Source organism: Euprymna scolopes, chromosome 35 (genome assembly GCF_053919585.1).
Source record: "Euprymna scolopes isolate OS-2025 chromosome 35, ASM5391958v1, whole genome shotgun sequence".
NCBI classification, from domain to species: Eukaryota; Metazoa; Mollusca; class Cephalopoda; order Sepiida; family Sepiolidae; genus Euprymna; species Euprymna scolopes.
Window position 1 is genome coordinate 59108392 of NC_136516.1, and position 25806 is coordinate 59134197.

The window sequence follows — 25806 nt, forward strand, 5'->3', positions numbered from 1 at the left end:
TAGTGCTAATGCTCTTCCATAGAAATTACAATGAACACACGAACTGATGACGTTTTGTTTTTTGTTTAGAATGATGACATAGTACAGTACACTACAGTTTGGAGGTACCTATGGATTAGTTTCCGTATATTTCAGTATGTTAATATTTTTTTTACTGCATATGAAATAAATTATGTCCGCGTAAAATAGTATTTGTTATTTAAGTAACAAAGATGATCTTTCACAAATCTATTTTAAAATGTGGTCACGAATTTTTTGCGGTCAACAAAAAACATTGGCGAACTATAGGTACCTCCAACGCGCACCACAGTTTACCCCCCCCCCCTGTATATAACACGATGTAACTAATTTAATTTAATATTATCATCCTGACTTTTTTTTTACCATTCAAAAGGACAAGCTTCAAATAAACTGCTAATATTTTTTTAATTTTTTTTACAGCATAGAAAAATAATGAAAATGCGAGACAAAAACCGTGTTTTCATTATCTTTAATAAAACATTACGATTTTTGTATGATTTTTAAACATTTTTTTTTTTTGGTCCAGGACATTAACCATTGGATTTTTAGAAGTTAAGTTTGTCAAGTAATTTTCACTGATTATTGTTAATTTCATACGTTTTATTTTACTTAATAATTAACCCTGGAAGAGTCCATGAAAAAAAATAAGTATTTTTATTTTTGTTATTGTCAAAAAGTACAAATACAATCGTTAGGTTTTCAGTCATAAGTTGAAATCTTTTGAGTTTTCTCGTTTTAGTTCCTCGAACTAAAAAAGAAAACGCATGTCAAAATATTTTAAAAGAAAAAATAATAAATGTCTTTCATCGAACATTATTTGAAATACAAGGGAAATGAGGCATAATGACTGATGTTTTAAAAATACGAAAATCATGAAATAATCTTACCTAAATTCGCTCTAAAATTAACACAAGCAGAGATTTAAGGGCGATAATTTAGCGACATTTTTCTGCGATTGGAGTTTGACATGAGGTTTTTCCCAAGATGGCGACAGGTGTTGTCCTCTGTTTTTATCACATTGAATTCAATTTAAAAATTGTTTACGGGAATAATATTTGATTTCTTTATCTTTTGCTTCGACTGATGCACACTAAAATAAACATAGTATATGTGTATTTTATAGAAATATAAGTATACCATCAACATTAATCATTATTTTCTGTGTAAATATTACCGGTTTTGTGAGTAAACAATGGGGAATCTTTTCAGCAGCAAGAAAAAGAAAGAGACGCGAATTACAGAACAAGACAGAGCAGTTTTGGTAAGGTTTCTTTTCATTTGCTAACATATATTGTTTATAGTTGTTTATTATAAAATAGTCTAATGTTAGTTTACATGGCCATTAAAAAACAAAAAAAAAAACAAAAAAATTAACAGAATATTTTTTTAAAAGAGATTTAAATTCTGGGTACTTATACAGAAGAGGTGTCGTAATAATAACATTATTTAGAAAACCGTTAACATGGGGAAGGGAGTGTGTTTGTACTCAACTATTCTGTACTTTCACCTAACAATTTAATAAACAAAAATATCGTGATTATTTAATTAAACGAAACATTTTGTTTAATCCCAAATCTAAGCATATTATTCGCACCATGACAATAACGAATGTCTATACTGTTTTATTAAAGAAGTTCTAAAAATATAAAAACGATTTATAAAGAAATAGAATTTTATTTTTATCGTTTTGTCTAGAAAAAGCTCTCATTTAAAACTAAATTGTTTTCATCTCCGATTAAAGGTTATTATTTATTTACATTTCTTCAAACCTTTTTTTGGTACTGGTCGCGATTAGAGTTCCCTGCCGAACACCATAAAAAAACACTGACTTCTCCCTACGCATAAGCAAAGGACATGTTTTAGTTGCCATAGTAACTAAACGATCATGAATTTTTATCGACTTTTTTTATAAGTTTTACTGTTTATGAATATTGAAATAAATGAAATTACTACACATTAGTAATAATTTTATCGACTTTTTTTAATAGCATTTTCTATATATATATATATATATATATATATATATATATATATATATCATATAGCGCGAATCATAAGTGCACTAGCACCCATTTTTTTTATTAATAAATGTTTAGTAATTTTTAAAAAGTCGATAAAATTATAATTAATAAATGTGTAGTAATTTCATTTATTTCAATATTCATAAACAGTAAAACTTATTAAAAAAAGTCGATAAAAGTGAGACAAACAGTAAAAACGTCATTTAAAAAGAAAATGCTATTTAAAAAAAATCGATACTGTTTATGAATATTGAAATAAATGAAATTACTACACATTTATTAATTATAATTTTATCGACTTTTTAAAAATTACTAAACATTTATTAAAAAAAAAAAATGGGGGCTAGTGCACTTATGATTCGCTCTATATGATATATATATATATATAGAAAATGCTATTAAAAAAAGTCGATAAAATTATTACTAATAAATGTGTAGTAATTTCATTTATTTTAATATTCATAAACAGTAAAACTTATAAAAAAAGTCGATAAAAATTCATGATCGTTTAGTTACTATGGCAACTAAAACATGTCCTTTGTTTCTCATGCGTAGGGAGAAGTCAGTATTTTTTATGGTGTTCGGCAGGGAACTCAAATCGCGACCAGTACCCTTTTGTTAATTACAAAATGTAGTAATAACTTAAAAAAATGTATTTTTAAAATATAACTTGGTGTCAATATAGTAAATAAAGTATCAATTTATATACTCCAAAATATTTTTACCGTTTAAATCGTTGTTGCAAACACGATCTTTGGGTTTGTATTAATACTATACACATAAATTTAAAAAAATTGTTAAAAAACAAATATATAAGAAATAAATGTTATCAAAGGAAAGATAAGTTACTTTTCTACCTTACTGGATAATTTTTAAATGTTTTTATTTAATGTAACATGTTTATTCAGCTCGAAAAACATAGTGTTTACCGATGTATTGGAAAATTTACAATGGCGCCCGACTCTTTCTTGAACACGGTAAGTTTGGGAAAATGAGTTAAAAATAAGAACCTATCCAAAATACTGTTAGAAACCCACCGAATATGTCAGCATATGTCACGGTAACAGATTGAACGAGTTTCTAGCAGTATTTTGTATAGTTTTTTTATTTTTAACTCATTTTCTCAAACTTACTGTGTTCAAGACAGAGTCGGTCGCCATTTTAAATTTTCCAATACATCGATAAACACTGTTTTTCGAGCTGAATAAACATATTACATTAAATAAAAACATTAAAATTTTATCCAGTTAGGTAAAACAGTAACTTATCTTGCCTTTGATAACATTTATTTGTGTTTTTGACAACTTTTTCGAATCTATATGTATAGTAGTACAAACTCCGATCTTTTTTTTTTTTTTTTTGGGAAAGAACAAAACTTAATTCTAAGGAAAAAAGCATTCGGCCGAGTTGTACATCACGGCGCTTTAAATTGAGTTATCTCCCTGTGGTGGTTTCTAAAAATTCAAACAAAAATGTAAAAAATTCAAAGATGTCTCCTTAAACGTGCTGTCATAAAAACGTGTTTTTCCGCTGAAAAAAAAAAAAAAAATACTCGATCAAATTAAGTGAATTTTTTTTTTTTTTTTCGGAGATCTTCATAACCTTTTTTTTTTTTTTTTTTTTTTTTTTTTCGATATTTTCATTTTTTAATGTCTTGATTAAGCTGTACAAGTGCCGATAATTTTAGCAATAACAAATTATAGAAAAGAAAATAGTTGCGACGGGTAAACATTAGGCATAAAAAAATAATTTTACTTCATCGTTTGACGACTGCTGTTTGTGCTAAAATCGTAATCCAGTCTCCATTTTCTCGTTTTCTACTGGGAATTTCCTATAGATTTGCTTTAGGAACACTTGATTTTCAACTATAAACTTAAATCTAAACTTTCGAAGGTACTACTACAGTTTATCGCCGAAAATGGAGTACCATTTTTTTTTGGTGTCATCAGTAGCATTCAGTATTTTAAACTCTGACCGAAGCAATAACAAAATTAAACTAGATAATGATTACTTTCGGAAAGAACTAATAATTACTATGTGCCCCAGTGTAGTATAAATACTCCTAACCTCCACATGTTAAAAACGGATTTCGAGGTTGAGGGAGTGTTTATTCCGAAAACCGTTCTTAACATGAGGAGGTTGGGAGCACGCAAGTTTTTTTCCGGAAGGAATTATTATCTAGTTTGATTTTTTTGTTATTTATTGTGAGGAAATCCTTTTTTTATGAAGAAAGCCTTTGCCCTTGGCAGAATGGAAGAAAACCAAACAGAATTACAACAGGCTCACCTTTTAAATGCTAACGTAAATTTTATTAAAGTAAAAAAAGGTCCATGTTGCAAAAGATACATCATCTTCATCTGTCACTATGTCATATCTGTCACTATGGGCTGGTAACGTCCCTGAAGGGATAATAGTTTGCCTTCGATAAAAGCTGGGTAGAAAACTTCCACTGACAAAGAACTGTGCAGGTTGAAGAGTTGAGATATCTTCCAAGATGGATACTGCAAGTATCGTGGAGTCCTCTGTTGATTCAGTCCAATGGTGGACAAATGACAAGTCAAACAGTAGACCTTAATTTCGTCTTTGACAGACATTAATTTGTAATGAAGAAAATCAATAGATTCACAGAGCACAAAGCGTGCAAGAATATAATAACTCACCCAACATAAGAGCATTGGTGTTTGCAAATGATAATATTTTGCCTCACATTTGGGCTTTAAAACGTCTCATAGTGACAAGGTAATTTTGAGGCTGCGAGTGAGAATTCGATATTCATTCAAGTCTGTGTCTTGTTGAATTCTGGCGATCTGAAAGGATAATTTTGGTGCCAAGAACATCTCAGTAGTTAGTAATAACATTCAATTTGATTGGTTCAAACAAATCCATGGGCGGACAAACCGTCCAATAAAGAGCCTGCTTATTTCTGCAGAATTTCTTACATTATTTCATGATTCGGTCATAGTTTAAACTACTGATTTATCCTAATTCTGATGACAGGTGCCCGAAAAAAATCGCATCTCCATTTTCGGTGATAAACTGTAGAAGTACCCATTTCGAATGGACAGTTAGAACAAAGGCATATTGTTGTCATATATGTTTGTTTTCTCATGGTGGACATGTATTTTTTTCTTTTCATCTTTTTTCAATTTTTTAGCACATAAAAACAAACATGGTGACCAGTGAAAACAATATGAATACATTCGATAATAAAACTCTAAAACGTCTAGTGGTTCTCAAATGGGTGATCAATTTACTAAAACGTTGCCTTAGAAACAGAGCACCCCTTGAAATATTTAAATATTGACTTTTTTGATAATCTGGTAGACTAGTATCCATTTGATAAAAATCTGTTGAAAATTTGAAAATGCTCCTTCAGGGCCACCGAAAAATCTTTTATATAAGAGAGGCATGCATATTTTAGTCAAATGGTTCCAATATTGAAGATCAATTTACAAGAACAAATTGGGCACCTCCTACAAATATTTAAATATTGAATTTTTTGCATTTTTTCCTTTTGGTAATCTGGGAGATTAGTGTCCAATAGATAATAATCCACTGAGAAAATACAAGTGGTGTGTTTGCTGTTTGCTGAAGAGTCTCAAACTTCCCTCAGTAAGTTATGTTTATGCTCCTGCTCATGATGGCACATCTACCCCTTCCTTTGTGTTCAAATTGCTTTCCTTGTCCTGAACTGCTGCTTGCATATCTCCAAGGTTTTATGTAGCATTTTGCTCATCTGAGGGCTATCGGGAGGTTCGTTTCTTACTAATCACGTTTTCGCTCATTCCTTCTCCTCCTGTCAGCTGAGGTCTTTTTTTTTTACATGGGAGTCATCACTCATCAAGGCCCGGAGGCCACTTGAGGATAAGGGTTAATGGGTATACATTAATCAATATGGTTAAAGCGTAGTAATTGTAAGTAGTGGAAATTTTGTAAATTGGATTACTTAGGGGGACGGTTCATCAAGAATTTGTTTACATTGAACTTGAAGACAATCAAATTGTAGTCAGTTGGAAAGCAGGCAATCAGAAAGAGTTCACAGGCAGGCAGTTTGAAGAAAGCGTTTGTTCGTGAAATCTACGTTTAGGTTTAGGCACAGATAAAGAGTGTGGGAAATTATTGATAGTGGTTTTGGCTAGACAAGTGTTTTTCCTGAAAGTTGGCGAGGGGAAACCATTGATTGAAGCTCAGCTGAGCATTTGCCATGAAAATAAGACAGGCTCGCAACATCTCTTCTTGGGAAAAAGGTTGCAGGGAAGAGAAAAGGGCATCTCCCACTAAGCTACAAAGTCTATTTTGAACTCTGTCAAGGCAGGATAAGCTGCTTCTAACAGCTCCTGCCTAGATGTGGCAACAGTACTCCATCATTGGACGTACCTTGCTTTTATATAGGTAGAGAATTGCATCAGCAGTGAGATATCTACTGGAGCAGTAGAAGGATCTTACCATTTTTCCAGTCACCTTGGCAACATATTTGATATGTGCTGCATTTCAGATCAGGAGTAAAGTTCAGACCCGGAAGATTGTCAAAACATGAAGCCTCACCAAGACGAGAGCCATTCATTTCAATGGATTCCAATTGGGGATCAGAGCGATGATGATGTACAGATAAGAGCTTGGTTTTAGATGCATTAAAAGTAACCAGCCACCGCTTTCCCCATTGTACCATATGCTCAAGATCAGAGTAGAGAGAGAATCGGAGAGAACTTAGTCGTTTACAGTTTTAAATGTGCTGCCATAGATGGTAGTGTCATCAGCAATGTCAACAAATGATCTTAGGATGTTATTTGGAAGATCATTGATGTAGATCGGGAAGAGAGTTTGGCCCAAGATGGACCCCTGAGTGACTCCAGCATTAATACTGTGGACTTCTGATTTCTGCTCATCAACCACTACTCTTATGAACTTATCCGACAGAAATGATTTAATGATTGAGAAAATATTTCCAGCTATACCGTAGCTGGACCTTTATGCCATACCCTATCAAAGGCCTTTGATATGTCAAGAGCAATTGCCCTAGAAAGGAAGCCTCCATCAAGACATTCACTAATTCTATGAGATAGAACCGTTAGCACATCTACTATAGATCTAGCAGAATGGAAACCATATTGTATATCACCAAGAAGGTTATTTCTGCTGAGGTGGTTGACTACTTCTCTATTTAACAGATTCAAGTAACTTACTCATGACGCACAGGAGACTAATTGGTCTGTACTGAGAGGAAGATGACCACCTGAATTCTTAAATACAGGGCATACTGATGAGGTTTTCCAGGGTGTTGGGAAGCAATTCTCCTTAAGAGACCACTTAAACAGCTTTGTAAGTATGGGAGCTAGTTCTGGTTGAAACTTTTTCAGCACTATAATTAGAATACTGTCAGGGCCAGTTGCTTTACTAGAATCAAGGTTCTTGACTAGCTTGGCAACATCATGCACATATATTTGTATGTTGCAAGGCATGTTTTCTGATACAGGCGGAAATCGGAGGGGGGGGCGAATTCGCTGCAAAGTTCTGGTCAAAGAGGCTGGCTTTGTCTGATGCTGATGAGATTATCTCAGATCCATTGATGATGGTTGGGATAGAGCACACGCTTCTGTTCAGGACCCTATTTGCCAAAACTGGTGGGAACCAAACTGCTGCTCAGCTACTTTTGACTTAATGGATTGAGCATACAACTCTCTTGTGTTCTTTATTACTTTTTTACAGTGGTTGCTGGCAGTCCTGAAAGCGGCTTTAGTCTCAGTACATCTATTACATTGGAAGCAATGGAAAAAGTGATTTACAGTTGACACTTAACCCTACAGGTCAGGAATTATCCGTGCCCCCCCCCCCTGACTTATTCGGATATCAACATTATCCAACAGATATTTAATTTTCCCCTTTTCGTGTAACTATACAGTTTGATCTTATTAAGCATTGACAGTTCTGCTATCTAATACGAACACTGTTTATTCACTTTTTAATTTTATTTCCGCTATTTTCTATGCTTCTTTGTTCATAAACTGACTCATCAAAAGTCACAAACTTCTGATGATTAGTTTATGTTCCAATGCAAGTTTCAATTTTAAAGAATAATTTCCTTCATGTCAAGTGTTTTACCTGATTTGCTTTCCATGTATTTCAACATTAAAATGACTTAAGATTTTAATATTTCAGTGTTCAGTATTTACCTGAATACAAGTAACAAAATACTAATAAACAAAAGCACAGACATGGTTAAAAACCTCGCAAATAAAAAAAAAAATTATAAATCATTCAGCATAGTCTGCGCTAAGAATTGGTGTGTATTTTTTTTTCAATTTCTTTAAAACAAAGTCCTATTTGTATTTATCATATTTACTAATCCTTTTACACAATGGCAGGATGGACAGTCAATTATAAACGAAGTATAAGCTTATAATAAAATTGCTACTCTTTATAGAAATGGTCGGATTTATTTTCTTTTGTACTCACTAAACACACACACACACACACACAATATATTTACTTTTTCCCATGTTATAATAGGTTTAATCTACATTTCAGTCTAGTAAACCTCCAGCCAAGATTTTTAAATTTTAAAACTTTAGTAATTCATAAAATAAAACTGGAAATACCACTTAAACAGTCTAAACACAAACTTATAAAATATGTTCAGGTCAAAATGGTTTATTTTAAATTCCTTTGTTATAACAAAGCAAGCTATTTGCTATGTTAACATTAGTATAAAACAATATCCCTCATAACCATACATAACCAGCGATAAATCTTATTTTAACAATTTTCAATCAATTACAAGGAAAATATTAGATAAAAATATTTAGAAAGATTTACTCTTGTAATATATATATTTTATGTTTTGCAAAATATATGCGGATATTACTTGGAGCAAGGTACAGTTGCTTGAACAGTTTTAAAAAGCATCAGATCTTTAATTATTGTTAAGAAATTTAAAAAGAATCAGAATTTGTACTTTTATTGGAATCGGGAATTTAGAACAGAATCCATAATTGTATCAGTATCAAGAAAAATTTTGGAATTGTCCCATTACTAATCACTAACATACATGCATATAAAAGTGACCTTTTCTGTCTGTATGTGGAACAGTCTCTATTAAACTACTGCTAATTTTGGGTTGACAGACTTAAAACTCGATATATAAAGGATTCAGACCTGTGGAACAAATTTGATTTGGTTTTTAGCCAGTAAAAATAGCTGCTAAGGTGTCAAAATTGAAAAACTGGAACTTGGCAGGCGTAAGTTAACTTAAGTGCTATACTACGCATATGAAAATATATATTTATATATTAAAGTTGATTAATTTTTTAAGTTTTCATGTCCATTTGTCATTAACTCACATGGTAATAACACTGGAGCGCTAAATGTTTTGGTTTCGATTCCAGCGTATGGCATCCAAGTCATATCATGTTTTTTATAAAACTTGAAATCACTACTAATGAGTTCAATATAATAATCAAGAGAGAATTGGCTCTATAATTATAAATCCGAAATCTACATAAAGTAAAATTTTACAACTGGGTAATGTGTTAGTACACATACATATATATTAATGGTGTTCTAATCTATTCATAATTATTTGCTCACATTTAATTTTATACTTGGTTAATTTAGGTGGCCATTGTCATCTAATATCTGTACTATTCCTGTTGGATAACCCAAACCGAAAAATTATTTTCGTTACAGTAGAATCCTGAGATACAGTGGTCCTATGATACAGTTTTTTCAGGTTACAATATGGAATATGATGTTTTTTCCGGCCCCTGCTTACAGTATTTGCCCTGCCTTACGGTGTTATTTATAATGTTATTTGATTATATACATGTGTATTATATACTGTACTGTATTTTGTTACTAATTTTTAATGCTGTATCCCGAGGTTCTACTGTATATCTAAAAGCTCTTAATGTGGGACAATGATTTTTGCAAGGCATAAAGAATGATACAAAATAGCAGCAAACAATGACAGTTCAAACTTCGTTGGAAATTAGAAAATTTACCATCTTGTATGATGCTGATCCAGAAGCCAATTGTTACAGTGCATAGTTAAAACTGCAAGCTTCAAACAAATTGCAAAACTCCTTACAAATGTATTGTCATGAAAATTAATGTAGATAGAAGCAATGACTATTAGATTAAACCAGTCATTAGTCCTCGCGCGAAAGCGCAGGACACAAAATGTTTTAAATAATAATAATAATAGAATAACAATAACAAAGTCTTTCGCTAGCGAGGACTACTATTGAGCATAACCAGTTATACACTCCTTTTGAAATTTTCATCTCTATTTTTTTCGTTATCTACTGAATATTTTTGATGAAACCTATATGAAATATGTTCCTTATTAAATTGTAAAGATTTTCTATTCTGAAAGAAGTTTTAAAAAAATTAATCTAAAGTTATTTTAAAGTTTTTGTTAAAAAAAATCAGATTTTCTTATTATTCAGACATGTATGACAAAGAGAGAGTTGCAAAAAAGAGTTGTGGAGTGAGGAGAATTACAAACTGAAACAGAGAGAATATTCAGACCTGTAATAATACAAAGAGGGGGTTGCAAAAATAAGTTGTGGTGTGAGGAGAAATACAATCTGAAATAGAGAGTAGGAGAGTTTTTATAAATACATACAAAATCACATTCATCTTTTTTTAAATCCAAATTAATAAATTAAATAAAATATAATTTTAAAAAGATAGAATACAAGTTAGGTATTAGTAAGGTATTAAATTTGCATACCTTACTTTGTAAAATGTATAAAAGTGCACTTTGAAGATAAATAAATTTCAAATTGAATCTTGTACCTTTATTTTTAAAGCCTATAGTAAAAACATTTTGTTTAACAATTTTCATGTCTTAGATGAAATGCTTTTCTAACTTGTATAACATTTGGCAGAAAAATGTGCAAAAATGTCACAGAAGCACAACTGTTTATATAAGATTTGATTTCAAGAACTAAAACATTGCATCTTCATAATGATTTATTAACATATTAAAAATCAAACTACATTTTTCTTTTAATAACAAAACAAAAAATAATAACTAAGCTTTGTACAATGTAAAAACATTAACATAATTTGAAATAGGGCAAACATTTCTTTAATATTTAGTTAACTAAAGTTTTCAACATGGATTGGTTTTGTGAAGACAACTTAAAACCTTATATTAAACTCACCATGTAGAACTATCTTTATATGCATAGGGACACAATATCACACACACTGAATTTAAAGAACACCAATATTTTTTATCTAAAGAAATAAATCTCCCATCACCAAAAATAATTCGAAGTAGACTATGAAAAAACATTTTTAATGCCACAAGAATAGAAAGAATAAAGTAACATTTTGGTTACATCCACATTGTATTAAAATAAGTCTCCAAATGAACACGACGTCAAATTTAAAGTGAATTTTGCTCTCTAATTATATTTTTTGTCATAAGGAAATATTATCGCTTTTTATTCATTTCTTTTTTGAAGAGTCCACATTTTTTAAAATGTTATTGATATTTTTTTTTTGTATACTTTGAATAATATCTGATGATTTTTTCTTTGTCTTTTTTCTCCTCATGCCAGCAATTAAAAGTTCAGCGTGATAAATTAAAGCAATACACAAAAAAATTAGAAGTCGCATTGGAAAAGGAAAAGGCTGTTGCTCGTCAGTTGCTACGAGATGGAAGAAGAGAGTAAGTTCATTTTTATGTTTATTTTTAAATCAGTTTTGAAAAAGAAAATACTTTTTTTTTAGTTTTATTAATCTTTACTTTTTCTCAAAGTTCTTTTCTTTTACATGTTTGAGCAAAAAGATAGCAAAAACAGAACCTTGTTTAAATATTAGTTCTTTTGCTCATCATACAAGCACACTGGGAAATATTTGACAACTATAAGAATTAAGAAAGAAATGTTATGGAAAATCATGAAAGGCAAGGCTGTAGGTTACTCTGATGTTGTTGAAGACTGCAGGCAGAGCAGATATTGAGATGATCACAAACTTGACAAATCAGATCTTAATAAAGAAGTAATTCTGAATGGCTGGGAAGTTAGTATAATTGTCCAACCTTACAATGATAAAAAGATTTGGATAAAGGTAATTACAGAGACTTAAAATTCATGGATCATATTCTTAGAGTTACTAATAAAATGATTGAGCAGAAGTCTAATAAGCATAGATGAAATGCAATTTGGATTTTTGCCTAGGTAAAGTACCACTGGTTCTGTATTTATCCTGATACAAATGTAACCTGTTTTTTTTTAATGCATCTGGGAATGCAAGAGAGATTGTCTGGTGCACAAGAGGTTGCCAAGTAGGAGTACATCAGGGCTCTGTTCTGAGTTTGTTGTTTCTTACTTGCATCTTAGAAGCAAAAGTGTTGATTAGTGCTTGTAGTGTTGGAAATCCATGGAAAAGAGGAAACTTCTCATGCTCAGATAAGGGAGTCGAATGCAACTCAATTTTCTGTAGTATATTTGCATTGATTCCACATGTGCAGTGGACTTGCTGATAAGTTGAAAGAAGACAACCAGTTTGTGTGCCAGAAGTGTATGATACAGAGACAAATGTGAACTCGGGTATAGAGAAAAATATGTGTGGATTGCAAAGTTATTTAGGCTGTTCAGGAATTTTGTTACCTTGGTGATACTATTGAAACAACGGGTGGAGCAAGTGGGAGTGTATGATAGCAAAGATTAAGAGTTGGTGGAGTAAATTAAAGAAATTTTTGCCATTACAAATCAGCAGAGCATTATCACTGTCAAGGAAAAAGTCTATAAAGCATATGTACACAATGTGATGATATATGGAAGTTAAACCTGACTAGTGAGGGTTGAGGACATATGTTTCATGAAAAGAAATATAAGAAAGAATTTTTATTGCAAATCTTAAAGAACTCTGAAAGATTAAATACATTCAAAACAAGAGGCTTCAACATTGAAAAAATGGTTGAGTGTTCTTGGGTTAGTAGTTGTAGAACAATCGAAGTTGCAGTATCAGTGCAAGGAAAACATGAGGGGAAGTGATAAGGATTGATTTGATAAAGACCTGGTCAAAAATAGATTAGCTTCAAAATTAATTACTAAAAATTTTCCAACACATGCCAGCATGTAAAGTCGATGTTAAACTGAATATGATGATGATGATGATTTGAATTACATCATTTCATTTGATGCAAAAATATACGCACCGCCAAAGATTTATCTGTGTAACTGACCGTGGTAAAAAGGAATAATAGAGTAACTCATTCCTTTATACTATCCGATTGTTAAAGATTCTCACAAGTGCAGGAGATGTAAACTCCACCCAGTTCAACAACTATTGCAGAAAATGTTATTTTTTCCTCCTTTTACCCAAATATGACTTTAAGGTTTCATTGAAGTTGAACTTGGTTAAAATTCTTCTATCGACTTTTGCATTGAATCACTTTGAAAGAGGTGAATCTGCTAAAGATTCTCCAATTAGTAACTATGCTTCATGGCGTAACTCTGTCCTTAGAAATTAAATCTTTCTTGGCTACAGAAATTATTATGTAGACGATATAAATAGAATATGCATCTGCTTTCATTTTGAAGAGAAAAAGATATTTTTGCTTTTGTGCAAAGAAATTATTACTTACCTCCCTTGAATGAAAACTTCACTTATTAAAATGGCAGCATAGTAACAAAATCAAGACTGTGAAATTGCCTTTTAAAACCTTTGACTTTAATGCTGACTTATTTACACTATATCTAACTATTACTTCTTTAATATATAAAGGAAATAATATATAAGTTTATATTTCCTCTATTGAAATGTTAATTTATATTATTCATTATGTAGTGTTTAAATTTAAATTAGGAATTAGATTTGGTAAAAATGTACCAATAACCACCTCCTCCCAGACTTTCCTTTGCGGACAAACGCCACACTAGACGATCTGAAAATCACCCCTTCTCAGGTGCATGCTATCATAAAAAATCTTGACACTTCAAAAGCATGTGGACCTGATCTCATCCTGGCTGTGCTATTAAAAAAGTGCTCTGCCAAAGTAGCTCCAGTTCTCTCCAAACTTTACAACAAATGCCTTAATGAATCTTGCTTTCCTGCCTGCTGGAAAACTGCTTCTGTGGTACCAGTTTTCAAGAATTCTGGCGAAAGAACTGACACAATAAATTATCGCTCCATTAGCCTCCTCCCACTTTTCGCCAAAATATTTGAGTCCATGATTAACCAAGCTCTAGTCCATTACATTACAGATGCTAAACAATACAGATTTAGGCAAGCCCGTTTCACAGCAGACATCCTAACTGTAATCTCTGAACGTATATACCATTCACTGGATAAAGCAGGGCAGGGTAGAGCGGTAACTCTAGATATATCTAAGGCTTTTGACAGGGTACGGCATGAAGGTCTTCTCAGGAAAATCAGATCATACGGTATCACTGGGAAAATACTTAACATAATTAAATCCTTCTTAGATAAGAGAAAAATCCAGGTTGTCTTCGACGGTCGTACATCTAAACAATATGATATAAATGCGGGAGTGCCTCAAGGGTCTATCCTTGGACCTCTATTATTCCTAATATTCGTAAATGACCTCCCTGACAAAATTGTCTGTGAGATGGGTATGTATGCTGATGACACTACGCTCTATAACAGACATGACAGGAAAACAAATGAACACATATCTAAAGAAATGGCAGAAACAGTAGAGGATGACCTCCAATCTGTAGTGGAATGGGGACAAAAATGGATGGTCACCTTCAATGCTGCCAAGACTAAACTTGTTTCCTTCAATAATTACCAGAAACCTTCTCTACCACCAATAGCAATGACCAAAGACTCTTTATCTGAAAGTACATCTTTTAAACTCCTCAGCCTAACGTTCATAGGAAACATGAGTTGGAACAATTACATTGAGAGCATTGCCAGGACCGCTGCGAAGAAGGTAGGTTCTCTCTAATGTGCTAGAAAGCTACTAACGCCCAAAAGTATCCTGTACCTCTATAAGGCCACCATTCGCCCATGTATGGAGTGTTGTTGTCATATTTGGGCTGATGCGTCTGCTACTAGTTTCTTGCTCCTAGACAAGGTTCAAAAGAGAGTCGCCAATCTGATAGGTCCTGAACTGTCATCTAAGCTTCAGCCTCTGTCCCATCGACAAAATGTAGCATCCCTCTGCCTGTTCTACAAGTACTTTAAAGGTGAATGCCCCGACGAACTGCAAGTACTCATACCCCCTTGATGTAAATACCCCGACAAACCCGACAAGCAGCTAAATCACATCCCTTCACAGTAGAGATCCCTAGACGTAAGAGAGCTTTCTACTCCAGTAGTTTCTTCTCCAGAACTGCTAGACTTTGGAATTCCTTTCCAGGTTCCTGCGTCCCCAACTGTACTGACATGCAGAAGTTAAAGTGTAACGTGAACCGACATCTTGCTGCCCAACTTCCCACATAGTACCCCTGTAGATTATGTCCCTGATAGTAGCCCCTTACATCAAAGTGGCAATGTTCCTTGTTTGGGTTGAAAATGTAATAAAAAAAAAATCAATTGTGACTCTCTAGCAAATCTAAGAATTGTATCCAATTTTCGTTGTAACTTCACAATTCTTGGTTGGTAAATCTTATAGAAGCTGATTTGACTTTGTTATTCATGATCGTCTTCAAAAGTAAAATAAGAGAAATATTAAAAAAAAAAAAAAAAAAAAAAAACAACAATCTCCATAGATCTGGCATTCATGAACTTTGTATCAAAGTAAAAAAAATCTAACTAAGCTTTTATCTTGAGATGCAAGTGGTTATGATGCTTTGAGCCCTAAACGATATCAAACTACAAAATGATTATCTGATGTAGGATTTGTTGGAAGAACTGTTATTGTTTTCACAAAGATGTTGTTTTTCAAAAGACTTACATAACCCCCCCCCCCCCAGAAAACTCTTGAGTAATGTTGAAGTAGTTGACTTGGCAAAGAAATTGTAACACAACATAAACCAGTTATTCGTCACTTAAAGTTGAAGAAAATCCATGAAGTACAGAGAAAGCTTATCCTCAGAAGAAAGATATGAAGATTGAGTTGAAGGATACATTGTTGGAGGTAACAGATGAGACTTGTGGGTGGATGAAGAGGACCCCAAGGCACACAATTACATTTTGGTGGAATGAAGAAATTGAGAAACATATCAAAGAAAAGTGGAAACGATGAAGTGAATGAAGAAAAGATTTAATAATGATATCTGGAAAGAGGAAAGCAAGAAGAGCAACGCTCTCAAAGCTAAGATAGAGGCTAAACAAGTTATTAGGTTGACTAAAAAGTTCTTGTGGAACTTTAAATTTTGATTTCAAATCATGCATTTTTAAATAAGATTTCATTATAATACCTTTACCCTGGGATATGGCATTCTGGGGTTGGGATCGTGAGGTGAAATCGGTGTATGGTGAGGCCTAAGCAAAATTTTATACAGAACAAAATACAGTACAGTATATAATACACATGTATACAATAATATAAATAACACTGTAAGGCAGGGCAAATACTGTAACTAGGGACTGGAAAAAACATTGTATTCAGCATCATAATCTGAAAAAAACGTATCCCAGGTCCACCGAATCCTAGGGTTCTACTGAATATCATTTTAAGGAGTGTTTTTCAGTCTATGTAATCATTTTAATCACAATCATTTTAAAACAATTATGTCTTTTCAGAATGTTGAATACACAATGAGAAAAAAGCAAATTTGTACAATTTTCTTATTTCAATTCAAGCTAAGCATAAAAGCTGCTGAAACAGCTTGCAATATCAATGAAGTGTTTTGTTACTGAATGCACAGCACAATGGTTGTTAAAGAAATTTTGTAGTGGCAATGAGGTTTGAAGATGATGAGTGTAGTGGCCGGCCATCGGATGTTGACAACAATCAATTAAGAACCTTAGACAAAGTCACTCCATGCGCAACTGTTTGAGAAATTGCTTCTGAATTAGATGTAACATATACAATAATTTATAACCACTTGAAAGAGATTGGAAAGACAAAAAAATTTGATAAATGGATGCCTCATGAGTAGAACAACAACCAAAGAAATGCCATTATGAAATTTACACAACAAGAATGACCCATTTCTCGACCGGGTTATGACTTGCGATGAAAAGTGGGTTCTTTACGACAACCACCGATGCTCAGTCGAATGGTTAAATGTCGACGAAGCTCCATGATACTTCCCGAAGCCAGAGTTGCACCAAAAGAAGGTCATGCTGATTGTTTGGTGGTCTGCGACCCGTCTCATCCATTAGTTTTTTGAATGCAGGCGAAACCATTATGGTGGAGAAATGCTGATTGTTTGGTGGTCTGCGACCCGTCTCATCCATTAGTTTTTTGAATGCAGGCGAAACCATTATGGTGGAGAAATACTGTCAACAAAAGGATGAAATGCATCGGAAACTTCGACAACAACACTCAACTACAAAAGAATTCTCCTCCACGACAATGCCTGACTACATGTTCCTAAACCGACACTGCAGAAGTTGAATGAATTGGGGTTGAAACTCTGCCTCATCTTTCATACTCTCCAGACCTCTCACCTACCAACTACCACTTTTTCAAGCATCTCAACAGCTTTCTGCATGAGAAATGCTTCAAAAACCTAAGCGATATCAAAAGTGCCTTCAGCGACTTCATCGCCACCAGAACACAAGATTTTTTAAATTACTAGCATAAATACAGTAGAACACCAGGATACGGCATAAAAAATTAGTAACAAAATACAGTACAATATATAATACACATGTATATAATCAAATGACATTATAAATAACACCATAAGGCGGAGCAAATACCATAAGCAGGGTTGGGAAAAACATTGTATTCCACATCGTAACCTGAAAAAAACCATATCCTAGGGCCACTGTATCCCAAGGTTCTACTGTACACTTGTTTTGCGTTGGCAAATGTGTGTTGATTCTGATGGTGCTTATTTCGATCAATAAATTTTTGTTTGAGCCGAGATATGTTCATCTGAATTTAAAAGTTAGAAACCTCAAGAACTTTCTTGTCAACCTGGTAGTTTACCAGCTATAAAGGAAGGATGCCCAAAATAGCTAAACAGATAGAAAAGACAAATATGGATATTGTTGGAGAGTAGTGCATTCACAATGATAATGAGGTGCTAGTAACAAATGAACAGGACATGAGGTGTTGAATACTAAATTTTCATAGGACCAAGAAAATTTAGAAGTTGCAGAAACACTTTTTCAATTAGTTATAAGATTTAAGAAGAAATGGTACAGGAAACTGTTAGATGAAGAAGGGTAAATCGGCAGAATATACAAACATCAGACCAAAAACGGAAAGGACTCGGATTTATTAAAAATAAGTATACCAAGTGGTGCTATTTGCGTTTTAAATTTCTAATACCTATGCTCATTGGAAAAACAAACAAAAAATTGTCACCATTCACCAAGTGTGAATACACCTGAAGACTGTTAAAGATTACATCGGCTGAAACGTTGTGAAAAAAACAAGTTGAAAACAATAGTTCAAATAATAAAAAAAACAAATTTTTTGTTGATCCGTGTAATTTACTGTTTCACTGACACAAAATAAAGTAGTTTCAAAGAAAGAATAATTGGATTGCGAGATTGTCCAGAAGGTTTGTTGTCTTTGATCACAGAAAGGAGCTGGTAAAATGGGAATGCAAAAGATAGGAGTAAATAGAATAAGTGTAGGAAAGATATAAAAAAGGCAAAAATAAAAGTCAGCTCCCGGAACAACATTTTATGGAAACTAATCACTCAAAATAGGGAGCCACAGTACACACACTAAGATGTAATATTTTGGCCCTGTGCGGAGTATGCGTGTCCTGTTTGGGAGAGATAAAAAAAATGCCAAAAAATTAAACCCTGCATTAAACAACACCTTAATCATTGGTTGCCTGAAATATACCAATCTGAACAATGTGCATCTTTTCACTGGCATTGCAGATGTGAGATGAGAAAATGCAAACTGAGTAAAGATCATAAAAGTTACTAATGATAAATACCATCTGCTTTAGGGACTTGAAACAACGGCCCAACAACCAAAGTCAAAATTATGAAATGTTATGAAAGAGACCAAACTAGAACTGTGAAGTAGATGTCTAGAAAATATCCCCCCCCACCCCACCCCACCCTTCTGGCATGGAATCTCCTCTGCTGACGACCCACCTCCCCTGGCTCAGAAGCATCCTGTGTCTAGTGGAATACACTCAATCACTTGAGAATATATGTCAAAAGTTATTTTTAAATGAGGGCTACAAAACTAACCTAACGATACAAAGCAATATTGCTTTGTCTGTCATTTACAGCCCAACCAGTGAAGAGTACAATAATAATACAATGGACATTGTAAATGAAAAAGAAAGTGAGAAACTATCGTATGACCATGTGATTCAAAGACAGACAAAGAAGAGAACTAACCATCATGTTTAGAAGTTAAATCTGACCAGTGAGGGTTGAAGACTTGTATTGCATAAAGAGAAATAATACAATGGATTTGTAATGTTGGTCTTAAAACCGGTTTAGATCTAATAACATCAGTTGAAGATTAAATCTTGACAGTGTAGGGAGATATGACGAAAATAGGGCATTGAAAGAATGAATGAGAATTCTTGGGTTATTAGATGTAGAACAGCTGAGGTAGTAGAGTCAGTTGGTAGGGGTACAGGGCCAAGGAAAACATAGGAAGTGGTAAGGATGGATTTAAGAGAAAGGGAAATAAAGACCTTGCCAGAGCTAGGTTAATTTGGAAGTTTCTAAAAGCCACCCAACACTTGCTAGCATATAAAATGCATGTTAAATTGAATATGATGATGATCTGCTGAAATGGCACAAAATAAAGTAGCTTTAGGATGCTACCAGGTTAGGGATGTTATCTGATTGGCATCAAATTATTTGCAAAAAAACAAAAGATTAAATTATCATTGAGAAGTTTTGTAATGTTACCTGGAAGTATTTAATAACTCCAATCGCCAAAATACAAACAAAATGTTTTATTACTAGCATCATCAGTTTAACGTCCATTTTACATGCTGCCATGTGTTGGATGGTTTAAAAAGTTGACTTTCAAACTGTGAAATTGAGTTGGCTTGAAAAACAAAAAAAAACAACAAATATCAATATATTTGTTTTTTATAATTTCAGGAGAGCAAAGTTACTTCTTCGGAAGAAGAAATTTCAGGAAGGTCTCATCCAAAAAACAGAAAATCAGTTGGAAACCATAGAACGCATGGTAATTTTTTTCTTTTTTTCATTGTAAGGTTTTGTTGTCTTTTAATCAAAACGCTTCAAATTTTATATATATTATATATTTTTTATATTTTTTTTTTTTACAGAAAATTTATGAGATAAAGTCATCAGTACCGTCGGTTTCAAACCTGATAATAGGGGACTGTTTTAGATACCCATATCAAGTTCTCTTCAGCTGATACTCATCTGTTTTATAACCGGAATTGGAATCATATAATGATTTAATTGCATCATTATATCATAATCCCTTTCAAATAAATTTAGATTTAAAAACATTAAATTATACATATATATATATATATATGTATATGGAAAAGGGAAGAAAAACCTTTAGTTGTTTTTAGGAAATTTTCAATGTTTCATCCCCATTTTTGAGGGGACTTCTTGAGAAAATTTCCTAAAAACAACTAAAGGTTTTTCTTCCTTTTTCTATAACGTCATAATATCATACCTATCTATTTACTCCAATAGTGCTTAACACATAAATAGAATTAGGTAGCAAGTTATGACTATATATTTATGGTAGTAAAACAAAGTTTGTTCAATTTCATGGTGAAACCTACCTAAATTTTGACCTCTTACATCAATGACCAAACGAATGAAATTTAGTCAATATAAACAAACACACACAAAGAACTAGGAGGGAGAACAATTAAGCAGACGAATAACACATTTTCTTTGCTGTCGCCTCCCCTCCTCCACATAACACACCCACACACATCCTTGCTCCTTCTCTTTGCTGCTATAAGCCACAAAACTAAAGTGTAAATAAACACAGTTTTTCCTGATTAACTGCATATTTAAACAAGCAAGTATGTATGCTTCACAAACATGAAAAACACATTAAGCGAATTATACATTGTCAGTAACAGACTTATTTGGTACTATTACATTGACACGTGTTTATAGCATATAATGTAAATGAGTTATGTTCTGAATGTTTTTCTAGATTAAATTATGATTGAATTATTTTAATTTCTCTTTTGGAAGGGGATAAATAAATATGAGGTATTTATAATAAACTATGTATGAAACTAGGGATTTAATTTTAGAACATTTGAGCATGTAAATATTTGTTTATTTGGCTGTTCTTTTAAATTGTGACCTTTCACCTAACTATACAAAAATAAAATAAATATATTAAAACAATAAAAGAAAGCAATATTACTTGTACAATGAACTATTATTTAGAAACCCATTCTTAACATGTGAAGGAGAGGTTTTCTTTTAACTAGTCTGTACTTTCTGTACTTTACTTAACAATTTAATACACAATTTAATACACAAAAACAAAAATAAAATAGTTATGTTAACTTCCACTTATCTGAGACAGTTTGTCTATTAGATATCAAAATTCAAAAAACTATTCATGTCTTTTTTACTGTTATTCATTTAAAAATCTTTTTTTTAGTTTGTTTGAAATTTTAATTGGATTTTTTTTTTATTTCAAAAGATTGTAATTTCAAGAAATTAAAGGATACTTTTAATTTCACTGAAGAGGCAGAAGACCATCACTTCCTAAAGTTGACATAAACAATAAATTCCTTCTACAACTTTTCTATCTTAAAGATGAAAAAAAAAAACCCTTGGATAATGATGTTAAATTTGCATCCAATTTTATCACCATCCATCAGTTGAGAATAAGGCACTTAATTGAAGAAGTTCATACTGATGCCTATTTAAACTTAAATGTCTGACAGATTTTAAACATTTTTATTTTAAAACTTATATTTGTCATGTGCTGGTATTACTAGAGATCAACTGAGTTTGTCAAGGCAATCAGAAGTAATTGCACTTACAAATGACATCATTCTGGACTTAGTTTCCTTACAAAAGAAAGAATTACTTCCATCATTCCGGGTATGTCCGGCTGCAGAGTATCCATCTGAATGTTCCATTGATAAGCAATCGTTTGGGAAATACTTGAAAATTCAAACATCTAGAGATCTCTATAAATCTTGACATTGTAATAAAAATTATGAAAACTTCCCGAAAACAAATTACTGGTGTCAACCAGTCAGTTAAAATGTCACCACAGGCCATTGTAAAATCTAATTCAGTTACACCCAAGACAGCTATGCCAGCTTGTAGAAAGAGACTTGGTATTCAACAAAATCCGGCTAATGATGATGAAAGCAATCTAGAAAAATCACCATTGTACTCTGGAACAAGAACTATTCAGATAAAAAAATCAAGGGGAGAAATAAGATAAGCCGAAAAAACTGAAGAACAAGATAAAGTCCAGACTATGTAAAACGTACTGACAGAAAAGATACAATCGTTTCATGACCATTTGAAGCAGAAAGATGAAGAGCTGAGAAAGAATAACAGCAATATGAGAAAAATAAAATTAAACTTGAAAGTACCTTTTCTATCCTGCAGCAGAGAAATCAGCTTTCAAAAATTAGACACTCAGCATTTCACAAACGTTTAAAAAGATGGGAAAAATTACTGAATAAGAAAGAAAAGATGGAAAGAACAGCCTATCAAATAATATTGTCAAAACAAATTTTGAAGTAGAAGCTAAAACTGAAAAAAACCCAAACCCTCCTTTCCAATTCAAAAACCTTCACAAGAAAAGCAAAGAGAAAAAGAAGAATAAGTTGAAAATCAAACAAATGAAAGTTGATTTTCTTAATCAGGGTTGGGATAGGAATATTACTACAAAGGAACATAATAGCAACCAGTATACCGAAAGATGTCATCAAGTGCGTTATTGAAATGAAAAGGCGAACAGAAGTATCTGACAAGAATTGTGGAAAGATAATTGACATTGTAGCAAGATATATTTCACACAGCTATAGTTCCAAAAGACCTGCCATCAAACAGATCATCTCTTTGACATGCAGAACAGAGTTGAAGCATTACTGCAGTTGACCAATGTAGACTTAGCTTCTGATGGCACAACTAGAAATCACTAAAGATTGTAAGACACCAACTTTCAACACATAATGATCAGTTGCTTTCATGGGGATTCACTTCTGTATTTAAGGACGATTCAGATACTCTAGTTGATGTGGCCTTTAATCTGCTCCAGGAGTTGACTGATCTGTACACAAATAATGAAGTGGATGCTGTATTCCGATCAATGTAACAGAATCTGACTGACCTTATGAGTGACAGAGCAAGTGTCATGAAATCATTTTTCTTCAACTTACAGAGGATGAATACACTTGGCACTGATGAAAATATGGAGTTTTCACATTGTAATGCTCATTTTCTTCTTGGTCACAGTTCTGAATCTAAAAAAGTCATGGGAACAAAACCTGAATAAGAAAATGGACAAATTCGAAAGGTTTTCCTGAAGTTCAGAAAATGCAGCAATTCACTTCATCAGAACTGCTTGTGATGTGTTGGGACCAAGAGGAAAGGAATAAAATGGATGCAGAACCTCCGGGGAAGCTGTCACCTTTAGTCACAAAATTCTACAATTAAATTTTAGAGGGAATAAGTGTAACAACTTTTTTCAGGCTGCTGCTTCACACCACTATCATCAAAATTATATATATATATATATATATATATATATATATTTTTTACACAGGAGTCACCACTTATCAAGGCCCAGAGGCCACTCGAGGATAAGGGTTAATGAGTATACTTTAGCCAATGTGATTATAGCGTAGTAAACATAAGTAGTGGAAATTTCGTCAAATTAAGTATAAAACTATTTTTTAATTGTTGCCAGGTTTAAGTTTTAGAGATGATTGGTCGAATTATGTGACTTTTTTTTTTTTTTTTTTTTTACACAGGCATCAACACATTATCAAGGCGAAGAGGCCACTCGAAGATAAGGGTTAAAGAGTGTACAGTAGAAATTGGAAAATATAGTAATCAATTTGGTAAATTTGTTAACTTATATGGAACGGCTCATCAAGAACTTGTTTACGTTAGACTTGAAGACAACCATATTGTAGTCAGCCGGAAAGCAGGAAAGAAGCTTTGTTCATGGAATCTATGCTTAGGTTTAGGCACAGACAAAGAGTGGGGGGAATTATTGATAGTGTTTTCAGCTAGACGAGTGTTTCTTGTGAAAGTTTGGTGAGGGGGGACCATAGACTGAAGCTCAGTCGAACAGTTTCCATGAAAATAACGATACATCAGAGACAAACTCGCAACATCTCTTCTGTGAGATAGAGGTTGCAGGGAAGAGAAAAGGACATCTCCTACAAGGCTACGAAGTCTATTTTGAACTCTATCAAGGCAGGACAAGTCCTTTCTAGCAGCTCCTGCCCAGATGTGGCACAGTATTCCATCCTTGGATGTACCTGGCTAGAGAATTGCATCAGCAGTGAGATATCTACTGGATCGATAGAAAGATCCCACCATTTTTCCAGCTGCCTTGGCAACAGATTTGATGTACGTGTTCCATTTCAGATCAGGAGTAACGGTCAAGCCCAGAAGCCTGTCAAAACTTGAGGCCTCCTGAAGACGAGAGCCATTCATTTCAATTGATGCCAGATGTGGATTAGAGTGTTGATGATGTAAAGAGAGCAGCTTGGTTTTAGATGCATTAAAAGTAACCATCCACTCCTTTCCCCATTGTACCACATGCTCAAGATCAGAGGAGAGAGAATCAGAGAGAACTTGATCGTTTGCTGTCTTAGATGTACTACCATAAATGGTAATGTCATCAGCATAAATGTCTACAAATGATGTAAGGATGTAATTTGGAAGATCATTAATGTAGATCAGGAATAGAGTTGGGTCCAGGATGGACCCCTGAGGGACTCCAGCATTAATACTGTGAGCTTCTGGTTTTGCCCATCAACTCTTATTAACCTATCAGAAAGAAATGATTTAATAATTGAGAAGACATTTCCAGCTATACCATAGCTAGAGATCTTGTGAAGTAAACCTTTATGCCACACCCTATCAAAGACCTTAGATATGTCAAGAGCAATTGCCCTAGAAAGGTTGCCTCCGTCGAGAGATTTGCTAATCCTATGAGATATAACTGTAAGCACATCTGCTGTAGATCTAGCAGAACAGAAACCATATTGAGTGTCACTACGAAGGTTATTTTTGTTTAGATGGTTGATTACTTCTGTATTTAACAGATTCCAGCAACTTACTCATGACGCACAGGAAACTTATTGGCCTGTACTGAGAGGGAAATGAGCGATCACCTGAATTCTTAAATACAGGACATACTGATGAGATTTTCCATGGTGATGGGAAGCTATTCTCCTTAAGACAACATTTAAACAGTTTTGTAAGTATGGGTGCTAGTTCTGGTTGAAGTTTTTTGAGTACTATAATTGGAATATGTCAGGGCCTGTTGCTTTACTGGAATCAAGGTTTTTGATTAGCTTGGCAACATCACGTACAGATATATGTATATCACATAGCGTGTTTTCTGATACAGGAGGAAATATTGGGAGTTGGCGGCCTTGGTCGCAAAGGGTAGAATTAGCTGCAAAGTTCTTGGCAAAGAGTTTGGCTTTGTCTGATGCTGACGAGATTACCTCAGGTCCATTGATGATAGTTGGGATAGAGCACACGCTTCTGTTCAGGATTC

The 25806-nt window shown here is 33.3% G+C and overlaps 2 protein-coding genes across 3 annotated transcripts in view; one reads left to right on the forward strand and one right to left on the reverse strand.

The window, feature by feature from the left end:
* LOC145259870 (GPI alpha-1,4-mannosyltransferase I, stabilizing subunit-like) overlaps positions 1 to 1045 on the reverse strand; it is a 91353-nt gene extending 90308 nt beyond the window's left edge. For both annotated transcript variants that reach the window (XR_013864223.1, XM_080117745.1), the window contains exon 1: positions 909 to 1045. The gene's annotated coding sequence lies outside the window, so the exon portion shown is untranslated. The remainder of the gene's footprint in view (positions 1 to 908) is intronic.
* LOC145259871 (charged multivesicular body protein 6-A-like) overlaps positions 76 to 25806 on the forward strand; it is a 108595-nt gene continuing 82864 nt past the window's right edge. Inside the window, exons 1-3 of the mRNA XM_080117746.1 lie at positions 76 to 1282; positions 11612 to 11721; positions 20181 to 20268. Coding sequence (XP_079973872.1) covers positions 1214 to 1282; positions 11612 to 11721; positions 20181 to 20268 — 267 coding nt within the window. The 5' untranslated portion in view covers positions 76 to 1213. The remainder of the gene's footprint in view (positions 1283 to 11611; positions 11722 to 20180; positions 20269 to 25806) is intronic.